Here is a 16733-nt window from a genome sequence, read left to right on the forward strand (position 1 = left end):
GACGTATGCGTAATGTCTGAAGGTAGACATATTGAACATTTACTATGATTTCTACATGTTGTGTGTTTTGTTATTAATGAATTAGTTTTGTTTATTACCCTTCAATCGTTTAACGCAGGTACTAACTATAAAATAACAATAAATCCAGTTCGCACTTATTACGATGTATCTCTGTAGTTGTTCGTAAAATAATTTTTTTCTGCGAACTGGTTTATTTTGGGCAAAACACCCAAGAGATATTTTTTGTTTAGAATGAAACAGGCTATCGGAAATGAATTTTTGAATGGTAAACAAATAATAAGACAAAAAGTTACATTGGAAATAAATTTTAGGGGTTGCGTTTTCCACCCCTTACAACCATGGGGTAAACCAAATAAATTACTGGCTAAGTTTCTTTTTGGTAGTACAAAACGTCAGGTTAATTTCAATATTGTAATTTTTTTAGTGCTTGTGAAAAAAATTGTTATACAAATTTTATGTACCCCCTTTAAGGGACTGTATCTTAAGAAGGGATGCTCAAATGAAATTTCTTTATATGAAAGATCATATCTTTTTTTCGATAAGGAATCACCTCCTCAAATGTTTTACACTTATTCAGTTACACCCAGTATAACTCAATCTCGTCCTAGAAGAGATAAACGTCTAGCCAAACCTGCTGGTAGAAGACGCCATGTGAAGACCATATAACATCAAATAATGCAGAAAGGGTGGACGATGAAGAAGCGGATGTGTATAGCGAAGCTCCTGCTGAGTTTAAAAAAAATTATGAAGAACAAGAGACTCCGAACTCAGCAATTCTAATTTTGTAATTGTCATAAAAAAGAAATCGTGTTTATACTGAGCAAAGTTAGTGACGACATATTTGTTAATAACTTTTTGAAAGAAAACGCAAAGGGTTGAAAGTATCTCATTTTAAATAATTTTATTTTAATTTGGAAAACGAAGACTCTATTCTACAGGAAGATGTAGTTGAAAACTGTAGTCTCCTAACCTTGTACGTGATAAATATATGTTTGCTCTTGAAATGTTATAAATGGGACAAAATATCGAATAAACCACTGACTTTGATCGAAAATGTCCCGTTTTACGGTATCTAAAATATTCAATATCAAAATATGGATGGATTTTTTCCAGTCTATGAGATCCCAAACATACGTATCTAATCATAATTACATCATTATAAACAATGGTTAAAAATGTATAAAAAGTATCAAACACTGAATTCCACTAATCAGAACAATAGTCTAAAATTTCAACAGAAATATACATATCTAACATGAATTACATTAACGGGAGTACATTTCTTGATTTGAACACATAATATCACAAAAGAGATGAAGAGAATGGCGAAAAATATAAGCCCAATCCAAAAAAGAGATTTGTTGATAATGCTAAACTTCGCCATTCTCTCGGTTTTATCGTGGCATCGATAAATGACGAATCCCATGAGCAGCCCGGTTGCTCCCCCAACGAAATGTGCCTCCCATGATATGACAGGTTCTTTCTTGGCACAAACGTGTACTATGTTGTATATAACGTCAAAAATAACCAAAACGGCGATGGAAGTTCCTCTATAGACTTTATATTTGACACTCGTGAAGTTCTATAAACAAAACAAAAATGAAAATTTTCTGATTAGACTTTACACTAAAATAAATGATCTATTATAGTCACAAATCGATAATGTCATATGAGAAAACCAATATTTCGAAATAAAATCTCAAAATATTCATTTCTTTCAACTACCCACACCGTAGGTTCTAGTAAATACCACGCTGGGTATTGAATTATATCCGACAGAAGTTTATGCAAGATACCTCACAGAAGTTATTCTCGCTGATGTTTCATGTTCATCCAGCAGCAGGACCATGCATAAATCATTCGAGTAGATCACCTACACTTACATCTACAGATCAGTGCAGGAAAGATCCGACCCAAACAGCAAAATGCTGTTAACTACAGTGCATTTCTTTAATGTTCCCCCCTTTATTTTTTGAACGGGTCGACCCAAAACATTGAAATTTGAGATAATGAAATTAAGGCATGAATACTTTATTTTGATAGTCCAGTCATTATAGTAAGTTCACCTCGGAATTCGAGATACCCAGCTGTAAGTCTGTAAATACTTGTATATTAACACCCTAAAATTTGTCTCAAAACCTACATATGGTAGGGTGTAAGCAACTATTAAATTTCAAGGTCAAAGGTCACAAAAATCGGTTTTTTGCGCTTTTTTTGGAAATATCTCATTTCCTATGGGTTTTTTGCTATTTGTATTTATTATCAATATTGTAGAATACAAAATTCTCTACAAATTTTGTTTGAAAAAAATTTTTATACGGTGAACCGTTTTCGAGATAGAGGGCGGAGAGCACGCGGTCACAGCATCACTTCAGGTCAACCGGTGCCTCCGGTCGAAAACGCGCCATATATAGTTGATGAACTATCGATAAATCAATGATTATAAATATTTGTCAATTTTTATTAACTATTATATTATATTTTATCATTTTTTTCCTAACTTATCCACTTTTTATTCAGTATTGATTTATTTAACAACACTTACCTGCCCATGTAATTGCAGAATTGTTAATGAAAATATAGGAATTATATTTGAATTTTAACCTAATTGATATTTATAACTTCTTACATGATGAAAAAAAAACAAATAAATTATGAATTAATCTTTTTATTAAAAAATATCACTGAATACATTTATTTTTATTGAGAGTAAAGAAATGGAATAAAGGGTACAAAAACTACAATTTATAATTTTAATCATCTTCTTCCTCTTCATCGTCGTCTTCTGGCTGCTGGTAAATTTCAAACTGGTCTTCATTATCGTCTTCAACGACATTTGTCTCAAGTTCTTCCATGATTTCGGGGTCAAAGGTTCCATCTTCGTTAATGTCGCTCTGATATGGTAGAGCATTGAGACAAGCTTGCCCATTACATTGACCACAAGCTAAAGAGCATTGCAAGCCCGCTTTCCTGCATCCGCATCGCGAACCACAACCACTCTTGCAGTTGCAGAAAATTATATTTAGCAAATCTTCTGGAGCAGGTGGTAAAATTGTCATGATAGGCTCCAGAAAATCGTTTCGCATTGCCCAACCCCATACCTGGGGTTCCAAATCATGTCCTAACCAAGTTTGAACTTGATAATATACACGGTTGAAATGTTGATGAGCAGCTGCACTTGTTGGTGGAATATTTGAAAGCTGCACAGGTTTATTAAGTTTTGTAGACTTGACGTAATGCATATAACGAAGATGATCGAGACTTTTCACAGATTTCGGAGCATTATAGACTGCCAATAAGGTTTGAGTTCCACTCTCTAATAATCTCTGGGCCAAACAATTTTCTACCTCAAATGCTGCAGCTAGTTCATCCAAATTTGGCAGTTTCTCAAAAACTTTTAAAAATGATTTTTTCCTTTTTTAAAAAGCGCAGAAGTTGTGTCACAGCCACTTAATGCGTGCAGAAATAAAATATGTTTTTTAGAATGAGGATAATTATCAAAACTTTTAGTCGAGTATATCTCCGTTTTTACATTACCTTTCCCAACTTTTTTAAAGAAAATTTCTTGTTCGTAAGACAGTGTACGCCCAATTAAAATGACAAGTAAATCAATATCTTGTCCTATTATAACTGCAGTTTTTTTAGACTTTGATTCTTCAATTGCAGTTTCAACAATAAGAACATCCGCATCATCTCTGGCTTGTTTAGTAGTAATATTTGTAGCTTGTAATTTTTCAATTAACATATTAATGAACTCATCTTTGTTATTTCGATTTGATAAGAATTTTTCTTGAGTAACTGGTACAACCATTGTTTCATCGAAACAAACTTTATACGTTTTTGAAAGTGCAGCAGGTCTTCTCTGCTACTCCATAGCTTTTACGTTCTTACTGTAGTCTGTAGTCTAAATTATTTTCTATTTAAAATGTCATTAGTGTAAATGGGAATGTAATTATATTATGATTTAAGTTTTTCTCTTAATTATTTTTTAATTTTAGTAAACGGTTATCAGTATTATTGAATAAATATAGATTTAATGCATGAAGAAAATGATAAAATATAATATAATAGTTAATAAAAATTGACAAATATTTATAGTCATTGATTTATCGATAGTTCATCAACTATATATGGCGCGTTTTCGACCGGAGGCACCGGTTGACCTGAAGTGATGCTGTGACCGCGTGCTCTCCGCCCTCTATCTCGAAAACGGTTCACCGTATAAAAAAAATTTTCTAAACAAAATTTATAGAGAATTTTGTATTCTACAATATTGATAATAAATACAAATAGCAAAAAACCCATAGGAAATGAGATATTCCCAAAAAAAGCGCAAAAAAACCGATTTTTGTGACCTTTGACCTTGAAATTTAATAGTTGCTCACACCCTACCATATGTAGGTTTTGAGACAACTTTTAGGGTGTCAATATACAAGTATTTACAGACTTACAGCTGGGTATCTCGAATTCCGAGATTCTTACCTAATTTAAGCTTAAATGACTGGATTATGAAGTGAAATTGACAGATGAAACTTTCAAGATGGCGACTGTGCGCCATTTGAGAAAAAAATTTAATAGAAAAGGGGGTCTTGCGACACATCATTTTGAAGCTCCTGACGAATACTTCACAGCCCTAGAATGTGAAGTCAATATCTTCACCTACTACAAAATAGCGGAACATTTAATAATTTCTTGAAGACAAACACATTAATATCGATATTTCTAGAAATATTTCTTTTTATCTGCCATATGGCAATCCTAACAACCCGATAAGGTTTGTCAAGTTTTTTTTTTGTTTATAGAAAAGACAAAAAATGTCAGTACGATAATGAACGTCATCGTTCAGTTAGAACATTCTCATTTAGTTTTCGGTATTACTAGTAGAAAGGTACAACGTCAACAATCTCTAAAATGGTCAATTCTCGTCCACTGAAGGAAAAAATTGAAGCGATTTTTATTTACGGTGCAACGCTTAACTTTCACGTGACCGAAAGGATTTTCAATGAACGTTTTCTGAATCGTCCTATTTGTAGAAAATATTTGAGGGAACTTGTATCAAATTCACAACTACCAGTAGTGTACATAACAAAAAGCCCCCAGGTCATCCGTCCATTCCGGAAGAACAGCAAGTGCAAATAATTGGTGAGATGGTAGTAAATCCTGAACAGTCTACTTATTCCGTCGCGAATGTTTGTAAGGTCTACTGTGTGGAGACTTTTGAAGAGGAATTTGTATCATCCATACAACATTAAAATGGTACGCCAATTAACTGAAGATTACCCTGATCGAAGAACAGAATTCTGCGAAATCATGACGGAAACCATTGCAAGGCATCATACCTATCTCCACAATATTTGTTTTAGTGACAAATGTAAAATTTTGTAAACGGCAATGATCACAGACAAAACTGCCATTATTGGAGTGACGCCAACCCTCACATTTTCCGGGAAACACATACCCAATATCCAGAAAAAAATAACGTTTGGCCAGGAATTTCGGGAAACCATATTGTAGGACCTCATTCATCAAAATTTAACAGGGGGAACTGCACCTATTTGAATATGCTGGAAACTACTGTTGATCCTCTCATCACTAAAATCGTCGAAGCGAATCCTAATGAATTCGATATGGATATTGTATTCCAACAACATGGAGAACCACCACATTACTCCAGACAAGCAGGAAACTATTTGGATACTACTTTTCCCGGTCGTTGGATTGGCCGTCGAGGTCCTACAGAATGGCCAGCCCGCTCGCCAGATTTTACACCTTTGGACTTTTTTATGGAGCTATTTGAAACAAAAGATTTACGAAACTGAGCCTGCTTCAATATTGGATATATGGCAGAGAATAATAAGTATTTGTAGAGATATTGACGTTACTGTGTTCGAAAATGTTCGGCGTGAAATATCGGATAGGCTGTTCATATGCCAAGAAGTTTGAGGCAACCATTTTGAGCATCTGTAATGACCTCATGCTTATTACCTCATTTTATGTAATTGAATGTCAATGTATTGAGGCAATTATTAAAAGTTCCGCCATTTTGTAGTAGTTGAAGATATTGACATTATATTCCAGGGTTGTGAAGCATTTGTCAGGAGCTTCAAAAAATTATGTCCCAAGACCCCCTTTTTATTTGATATTTTTTCCCAGATGGCGCCCAGTCGCGATCTTGAAAGTTTCAAAAAATAAAAGGGGGAGGAGGCATTAAAGAAATGCACTCTGTATAACTGGTCCATCTCGTGAACAAGCGGGGAAAAACATCCCAAGTAAATACTGTGAAATAGTAACAGTTCTAAATCATGAACAAAGCTTCGAAGTACCTTATATCAAAACTAACAGATATCAAAATAATTTTGATGACTGTTTAAAGTTGAGATACCTGAGTATTTTGAAATTAAATACTTCAAAATGGAAATCAAAATATTCGACAATGTTCATACATAGAATCTGATGAATGTCCATCGGAAAACAATGAATAATAAAACGATGCACATCGAATAATATCAAAAAACATTCGTACAAGTTTTTTTGAGATGCTAAAATTGACTAAATAATACTCTGTAGGAACGTTAGGAAAAGTGAATATTAACAATTTGATTTCAAAATATAAATTTTTGTAATACGTATGTATAATTTCTCGGTCTTTTGATTTTTTGATATCTTCTGATTTCTGTTAACTTGGATAATTTCTGTCTGTCGAACTTAACCGTTTATTCTTCTACATCTAGATCTTTGAGGTTAATTATTCATTGGATATCACTGTTATTAGTTCTTATCATAAAGTGCTGATGACCTTGATGAAAACAGAAATATTCGATGACTGATCATTGATCATATATAATAATGACATCAACATGTTTGAAAATCTAAATAAATGAACTTTAAATGTTCCAGCCCGTCTCGGATATACCTACACAGTAGGTTGCATGGACTGACGCCTATCAGAAAACAACTACTCCGCTGGCTAATACCACGAACGGCGTTGGGTTATATCCGACAGGCGTCAGTGCAGGAATCTGAAAATCTCCTGCATATGCCCACTGACTAATAAAAAGTTTTTCTTCCTCATTCAGAGGAATCGGGTAACTTTCGGATATGCAGTTGGTTAGTACCTCGTCCACTAGATGGAGTGACATTTTGTTTTTCGCTCCAGCTTAGGAAGAGGAATAAAATACTCTGAAAGAATTTCGATTTTCAATTATGGAATATCATTGACTTTAGGTCGATGATGGTCACTATCTTGTACTGACGAGTGGCTAAGGAGCGCGAAACCGGTCTGCAAGTGTGACCGTTCCAAAATTGAAGGTCGACTCTTTCAGTTGTGTTGCCAATTGCATATGCATAGCCCACTGACTAATAAGAAAAAATTAACGTGTATGACAATATGAATTGCGACGAAGTATTGAACATGAGATGATTATTTTCTTGCTGATCTGATACTCACCAGTACAATGTCCGCAATATTTGATATCAAAAGAGCGTAAACTCCAGCGGAAGCACCAATCACGAGGTCCGGATGAATACAAGATGCCCCCAAAACACCAGTTATTCCGCCTAATATATAAAGAATGACAACTCTTAGATGTCCTTGTCTTTTTTCCAGTAGGATAGCAAATATGCACTGAATGACAACATTCAGCATTAAATGGTACCAATCATCATGGACTAGCATGTATGTAACGAACCGCCAAATTTCGATGCGTTTTTTGGGTTCGAATCTGAGACATTTTTGGACATGGCTGGAGGCGAATATATGAAATAATATCTGAAACAAATAAAAAATTGTAATATAATAGAATAAATATTTTTTGGAGAAAAAATAGGATTTCCGTTATCCTTTCAAATAGAAATTTACGCCATTCGTGACAACTTTTTCTGTCGAATGTGAGAGCTGAAATATTATGTTGATTATGACTAAAAGATAAATTCAAGTGATATTTCTGGATTCTAGTGCTAATAGATCGCCAGTATAGAATCTAAAATCAGGTTTTCTGCTGTCTGTGTCAATTTGGTAGCCATGACAGAAGATGATTAGGTTGGTCCATCTAATTAATCATAATATACTCCATCATAACATCAAAAGAGAGAAAATGCAATGCATCATAACGCTACAAGATCATAATCGTAATATACAGAATACGAAGAAGAAGAAGAATATATTTATTGAAATAGGTAATCCTGATACACAATATTATATAAAACATATTACTAACATAGAAATTGAAAATAAATATTTTTAGTTTGAAAAATAACGACATATGCTATTAAAAATACATTGCAATAAAGGTGCAGCTCCAATACAATGATAGATTTCAATAATTGTTTTTTAAAAATACTTAATGATGGACTAGATTTAATCTCATTTGGCAATTTATTGTATGAAACAAACCCTTTGAAAAATAAAGAATTCAAACTGAATTGAACCAAATCATATTTTAGAATTCAACTCAACTAAATTACCCACTAATATACATGCCGCTTTCTACAGCTTAAGAGTTCCTCTGTATTTCCCAGCACCAATGAGATGCTTCAACCGCCAACGATTTGGACACATATCCTCACGGTGCGAAACAGAGAAAACCTGCATTTGTATAAAAAAAGATCACGGAGGAGAATGTGAAGAACCTATTATGTGCGTGAACTGCAAAGGAAATCATTTATCAAATTCGAAGAACTGCCCTGAACTAACACGGGAAAAATAAATTCAAAAAATTAAGACAATAGAGCGAATCCCTTATTTTGAAGCAAAAAAAACAAGACTCCAAGAACACCAAAAAATAATGTATCTTATGCTTAGGCAATACAAACCGTTGACGTGAATATTAGTCAAGTAATTGATAAATTAACTACTCATCTCAACCACATCATAAGAGATGTTATGAGGACACATATGAGACCAAATGAAATATTTCCCTCCAACCCCCCTTCCTCATCATCCTCATCCCAACCATCCAAAATAACTCCATTCATACCACCCACCCCTGTACCACCGCCTTCTGAATCCAAAAGAAAGCGGTCGGATGTTTTGTTCCCTCCGAGCTCGGAAGAAGAATCTGAAGCTAGTGGAACATCGACTTCCACTCAATCAAGGAATGGAACGAACATAAAGAGAGGTCGACCAACAGGGCGCCGCAGAACTTGAAATATTTTTTATTACATAACCGCTCAGGGCATAAGTCATGCTATTCAATCAATAAAGCAATATCACTCATGGCCTTTTGTGAAAACCTAATTTCCTGGAACTATAATGGATGTAATCTTCATTATCCTGGGCTGAAGAAAATAATTGTAGAGAGAAATCCATATTGTATATGCTTGCAGGAAACCCACCTCAAATCTCAAGAGGATTTTCAAATGACAGGATACGTTAGCTATAGAAAAGATGGTATACCAAATCTCAAGCAAGAGGAGGAGTAGCTATATTAATCCGAAACAATATTCCCGGTAACACAATCCAAGTACAGTCAGATCTTGAGGTAGTTGCCGCTCACATAGACTTTCCATTTAGCTTGACAATCTGTAGTATCTACCTACCCAACAACAACTGGAACTTAAATGATCTTAAAACAATAGCCAACCAACTCCCAGAACCCTACTTGATTGTGGGGGACTTTAATGCCCATAACCCACTCTGGGGATCTGAAAAACTTGACATTCGTGGAAGGAAAGTTGAAGAGTTTATTGATGATCTGAACCTCACACTTCTGAATAGTGGCGAAGGAACTTTTCTGAATCTGAGATCTCGCTCCTTATCAGCCATGGACCTTGCCCTATGCTTATCAACTCTTGCTCCTTTGTTCAGATGGTACTGCCTTGGTGATAATATGACGGATCATTTTCCTATAAGTATAGAGTGTCCCAATAAAACCATCTCATCAGCTACCTCAAAACTGAACAAACTGAATGGCAAACTGAATGGGAGGAAAGAGAATCAAAATTGAAAGAGGTGAAGCCAAAAATCACACCCTGGAGGCAACAATTCTATTCCAAATACACGAAGAGAACAAACTGTGATTACACGCTTGAGAATAGGTCATACCAACTTAACCAACATATTCATGCTCTCAGGCATGAACAATATGCCAACAATGTAGACAGAGGCTAACAGTGAAACATATCTTGCTAAATTGTGTCCAATATGATGAAGCTAGACAACGATTTGAAATACCAAATTCTATGAAGGAATGTTTGAAAGATCATAATGAAAGTCTGGAGAGAATTATCAAATTTATGAAAGCTATTGGGCTATACTCAAAAATTTGAAGAAGAAATTAAATGTTGAACAAACTAATAGTAGAAGGCCAATGACCTCGTAGTCGACGCCTTTAAACAAACAAAAGAAAAAAATTAAAATAAAGAATTCATGGCACTTCTCCTATTTGTTCTGCATAAATGCAAATTAGTATGATTTCTTGTGGCATATTTGGGCACTTCTGAATTCAAACTAACAAATTCAGAAAAATATGAAGGTGATAAGTTATTCAGAATTTTATATATAAATGTCATAGTTAAGTAATACAACCGTAAAGAAACTGGTAGCCACCGCAAAGTTTGTAACATAATTACGATTTCAGTGAATCTATTCACTTTTAAAACAATTCGCATACCACGATTTGTAAGTTTTTGTAATTGAGATGTTTGATTTAGATTGAACAAGAAAATAATAGAAGCACAGTAATCAAAATGTGGTTGAATGATCGCATTGTACACAGTAATTTTAGACTGAGTGGATAAATTGCCAGAAATTCTTGCAAGGAAATATAGTTTTTCAGATATTTTTTCACATATATAATCGAGATGATTGCCAAAAAGTAATAAATTTTCTAACTGGAATCCAAGATATTTGATACATGATACAATTTCAATATTTTCATTATCGATTTGTAGATTTATTTTATTTAAATCAAGGCTGTTCCATTTATATTTTGTTGTAATAATCATTTCTTTAGTTTTCATTTTATTCAGTTTTAATTTATTTGCCAGTAGGTACTCATTTACATCCTTTATTGCGGCATTCATTTTATCAATAGCTTCATCTAAGCTTGTATCATAGCATGCCAATAGCGTATCATCTGCAAATAAATTTATAAAATCAACATTTATAAACAAGTTTATGTCATTTAAGTGTAAGATGAAAAGCAGAGGTCCTGAAACGCTATCCTGAGGCACACCTATATGTATATTCAATTCCTGTGAGATATTATCTTGAACTCTGACTTTTTGCTTTCTATGGGATAAATAGTCAGATAACCATTGGTAAACATCACCATCAATGACATAACCTCCTAATTTCATTAGAAGAATATTACGTTCAATTGTTTCAAAAGCCCTCTTCAGATCAAGGAAAACAGCTACTACAAATTTATTGTTATCAACTCCTTTCATGAATTTAGATAAAGGTAGTTGTAATGCAGATTCAAATGAATATTTTTTACGAAATCCAGGATGATAATTTATTAAAATTTCATTTTTTTCAACATGATCAAGTACCTGCTTATAAACAACTAGTTCAAAATATTATTCTATTAGTGGTAATGTATTTATAGGTCTATATTCACTGGCCTTGATTGTATTGTTTACCTTTTGAATGGGAACTATAGTACTAACTTTCAAAAAATTTGGAATTTCAGAAAATTGAAGAGACGTATTTACAAGGTTTAAAATTGTATGTCCACATGTTTCAAAAATGACTTTGAGCATTTTGGAATTTAAGATCTCATGAACATCGTTTTTGTTGTCTAAGGAGTTAACAATTAGACGTAATTCATTCATTCTTAATATATGAAACTTGGAAAAATTAGGATATAGATTATAATTATTGAATTTCCAATCTTGAACGTTATCTATACTATCAACAATTTGCTGAATAGTAGTAATGAAGTAGTAGTTAAATCCGTTTACTATTTCAGTTGTATTATTAACAATATACATCTGGTTTGTTAAGATAAATTCTATACTGCTCGGAAAGTTTTGGCAATTCATGTTTATAAGTTTTTTTAATGTTTTCAACATCAGTTGAGAGTTATTTTTATACATATCTACTCCATCCAAGAAGTATTGTTCTTTTTTAATAAATTTACTACTTCATTTCTCTGTTTCTTAAATTATTTCTATTTGACATTTCTATTCACCCCAATAGTTTTAATAAAATCCTCATATATCTGATCACGTTGTTTTATTTTATAATAAATTTCGTTGTCAAACCATGGAATGTTACTTTTATAGTGACAGACTTTTTGGTGCAACTTTATCGATAACTGATTGACAGTTATTAAGTAAATTGAAATATATGACACTATCATCTGTTGAATTCAAATCCCAATCACATTAAATTGAATCTAGTTTCATTTTATCCAAATTTCGCTCACCAAGGTTTCTATAATTTTTGATAGAAGTGCTTTTATTTCGTTTGTTATTTTTGAGACAAATAGATATCAATGAATGGTCACTTATTTTAGTAGTAGGATGGACAAAACAGTTTGCACAATTATTATTAGTTAGTACATAATCAATTAGAGTCTCACTGTTATTAGTAATTCTGGTAGGATCCAGTACTAGTTGATCATTTCCATATTGCATAAACATAGATTTGATTTTTTTCGCATAAAAACTTTTATTTAAGAAATTTAAATTAAAATCTCCTACAAGAATGCAACGCTTATCATTGACAAAGATATTATCAAAAATATTTTTCGGGTTTTCTAAGAATGCAGAATCCGAGTTAGATGGAGAATGATAAAGACAACCCACTAACCATTGACACACATTAAAATTTACTCTTATGACCTTACACCAGTTATTTCTTTTAAAATGTAAGTCTTCTTTGTTGAACACTGTATACCATCCTTCACATAAATCACAACACCCCTGGTTTGCCGATTTGTAGAATCACATCAAATGTGACTATAACCATTCAGTTTGATCTCTGAATCTTCAATTTCACTAGTTATTCTAGCCTCACTAACTAAAATTATTTTTGGAGAGTAATATAAAATTCTTATTTGTATTTGGTCAATTTTATGCAGCAAACTTTGGGCGTTCATGTATATGATATAAGTAAAGAGGTGGATATAAGGGTCCTTCATCGGTTTTTTTGTTGTGAAGTAATATTTTTGTTTACTGTGGTCGGTTTATTGTTGATAAATTTTATTATTTTTAAATCATCACCATTTCTTATGAACTCTTCAAATTTGGCTTTAATACGTTTAAAACATTCTTGTTGAGCTTTGGTTTGGTCTCCGGATATTTTTATTCCGTATTCAATGTTTATATGAAAGTAGATGTTTCGAGAGGGCTTTTCCTTCCAGTTTGTGTCTGAAAGTTATTTCTTAGCATGAAACCCATATGTTTGTATGAAATTATGAAATTCTTAAGATCTGGAATGTTTCATCATGACCTTAATTCGAAAATAGATGAACGAAAGATAGTTTATTATGTTATAGGATATACACAATTTATAACCGACGTTTCTATGTTCACTACAGATTTATTTTTATAATGTAATAGGTGAGTTAATCATGTTCAAACTAATGTTGAACCAGTTGCAATCGAATGCAGATATCCTGAATATTAGCTCATACGAGTATAAACAAAATTTACTACCGATTAAGCAAAAAAGATTATAATTAGCAAATGGATTTTGAGATGCTTTCATAGTTACGGCCGATAATTGTTGTTGACAATAAACCAGTTGCAGTCGAAAGCAGATATCCTGAATATTAGCTCATATAAACACAAACACAATTCAGAGCCAAATAAGTAAAGAAGATTATAATTAGCATACCTATGGATTTCGAGATGCATTTATAGTTCCATAATTTTCATAGTATTACTTTCTCTTCTTGTAACTACTCTTTTTAAATTTAAAAAAATCCTTTTATTACTCTCTTGTTGTAAGAAACATTTTTGGAGATAGGAATGTATTGAACAATTACGTCTAATTCAATTCATGTACATGTTGAACACATTAATGAATACATTGAAACAAGGAGAGGTGCAAACTAAGGTCTCGGAATGTATAGAAGATACAATTCTTATAAATTCAAATGAAAAAAAATTCGAAAAAGAACTTCGATGAACTATTAGTGTACATTGAACCAGTGAAAGAAAAAATTGATATTATAATTATCTCTGAAACATGGCACGTGGATAAGATGAGTGACTTTAAAATACCAGATTTTTAAATTCATTACAATAATTCAAAACTCAATCAAAATGATAGTGTCTTAGTCTATTCAAAAAGTTGTCTGGCATCTGAGATGACTATTATTCCCATAACTGAAATCAACTTTCTCAGTCTCTCTATAAATAGTGATAAATATACTATGAATATTACAGCTTCATATCGATAAACGGCCGAACTGTGACACGAGCCTAACTAAATACGACAAACACAGTACCAATAGCCAGATCATCAAAAACGAACTCAACCAAATTATTTGTAACCACCCTAATCACATGGAAATCTACACGGATGCCTCAAAAACCAACGAAGGAGTAGGAGCTGCCATAGTTACAAAATCTGAATCGTTCTCATATAAATTTCCCTCAACTACCAGCATATTCAGTGCAGAACTATATGCCATTTACCGTGCGCTGGTCTATGTCAATGCGACAGCTGGAGATAATTATATCATTTTAACGGATTCACTTAGCTCCATATACGAACTTAAGCGCTTATATCCTAAAAATCCAATTGCACAAAAAATAAACAGAGAACTACATCTGATCCAGCAACTTGGAAAAAATATCAGTTTCATTTGGATCCCATCACATATTGGAATTCAGGGCAATGAAAAAGCCGACGAATGTGCTCGTGGCGCAATTACCTCTACCGAATCGGAAGTAGTGTCCAAAGTAGTATCTACAGACATTAAAACAATGGTGAAAACAGCGATAATCCAGAAATGGCAAAATGAGTGGCAAGTGTCCGGGGCAAAACTACGTACAATCAAATATGATGTGAAACCGTGGCCTGATGAAACAAACAACCGAAAACATCAAGTGCTCATCAATCGGCTACGCTTGGGTCATACCAAACTCACGCACAGTTATCTGTCAAATCACACCGAAGAGCCAATGTGTGACATATGTGAAACAAAACTGAGTGTTGAGCACATTTTCACCGATTGTCCAAAATACTGGGTGCAGCGAAACAACTTTAACTTTCCCCTAGATATCTACAACAGTATTGGCAGAAACTGTAATATTCCAAATATTATCAAATTTCTTAAATGTATCGATATTATTACAAAATTATAAACATGTACTACTCGCTAATAACCACTAGGTTGATGCGAATTTGCTTAAATAAAAAAAAAAAAGCTTCATATCGACCTCCATCAACGAATATAATCAGCTACATAAATGATATTGAACATTATTTGGGAATCTGAACAAAAATTATATAGACGATTTTGTGAGTGACATAAATATCAATTTACAAAATGATGAATCTGTTGCTGTGAATAATTACATAAATGTTCTTAACTACATGTCTATCAATACAACAACAAGAAAGACCTGAAACTGTAAATCAACTATTGATCATATATTCGTCAGAAAATATAAGAAAACAACTAATATCAACGCATATGTTATTGAAACGAATATATCTGATCACTACTCGACATTTTTATTTGTTGCATAAAATGAAAAACAAAAAAGGGAACAAAATAAATGTTTGGATCACACCAGGCTAAACCATCTCTTAAGAATGTCAAGATGATGTCTTCAACACCTTAATCTACTGCAGTCGCTTGTAGATATAGAGGTTCCTGACACAAGGTGAAGGGTCTGTCGCGAGGCGCCTGAGACCCTAATGCACTTGCTGTTAACACATATGTCTAACACATATGCTCTCAGCCTACATCCTTCGACTCAACGCGACCCTGATTATACTTTATAACCATCTATAGCACTTTTACGGTATTGACGAGACACTGGTATTGCCCTTCGCTCCAGGGAGTATTGAACTATTCATTTTTCTCCCCCAGGCTCACATAATCTAATAATCCTGATGTAGTTCTTCTCCACCCTCAGAGAAAGAAGATGTTAGACCGGGAGTTCTCAGCTCCCGGTCTAACATCCCAGAGAAGAAAAAACGGACGAATTATCGATATTTTCTCTTCGAATTCCGCAGACTCAATCCAGACCAGTACTCTGTTAAGATGGCTGTTCTGATTACGAGTCCTTGGTGGGGAAATGCCTTTTCTACCCTCGAATTTCAAGATGGCGACGACTAGCAATCAGTCAGATGAATTTCACTAGTTCGGACTTACATTGTCTACTATATAAAATGATTTGAAATCCCTGATACAACTAAAAAAGAAGAATTGAAAATGAATAGCTGAAAAATAACAATTATATTAACCAAAATAAACCTGAAATGAAATAATGGTGAAATAAAATACAAGTAAAAATAGAACAATTGAATAAATAAAAATGAAGAAATGGAAAAAGAAAATATAAATAAAAAGTGGAGAGATTCCAAGTCACGTTTCGATTGTTAGTATCTACAATCGTCTTCGGGTGATGACTGGACTGATTCCTCCGAGAGATGACTATTTATAGGTCGTTCGAGTACTTTCACTTATCCCCGCTTTCCATTTTCCGCTTCACTGGTTCCGTGAGAGATGAATGACCGTTTTGGCGGGAGTTACCCATTTTTCGCTTGATGATGGGTTTCCATATGTTGCGTATTTCTACGC

At 33.5% G+C, this 16733-nt stretch overlaps 1 protein-coding gene across 2 annotated transcripts in view; it reads right to left on the reverse strand.

The window, feature by feature from the left end:
• Window positions 1-896: 896 nt before the first annotated feature.
• LOC111516193 (protein rhomboid) overlaps window positions 897-16733 on the reverse strand; it is a 73588-nt gene continuing 57751 nt past the window's right edge. For both annotated transcript variants that reach the window (XM_074170265.1, XM_074170264.1), the window contains exons 3-4: window positions 7469-7789; window positions 897-1603 (exon numbers count right to left, since the gene is read on the reverse strand). In XM_074170265.1, the coding sequence (XP_074026366.1) occupies window positions 1253-1603; window positions 7469-7789 (672 nt within the window). In that variant the 3' untranslated portion in view covers window positions 897-1252. The remainder of the gene's footprint in view (window positions 1604-7468; window positions 7790-16733) is intronic.

Source organism: Leptinotarsa decemlineata, unplaced genomic scaffold, assembly GCF_025532065.1.
Source record: "Leptinotarsa decemlineata unplaced genomic scaffold, Ldec_3_MD MMD2_P_RNA_scaffold_7, whole genome shotgun sequence".
Taxonomy (NCBI): Eukaryota; Metazoa; Arthropoda; class Insecta; order Coleoptera; family Chrysomelidae; genus Leptinotarsa; species Leptinotarsa decemlineata.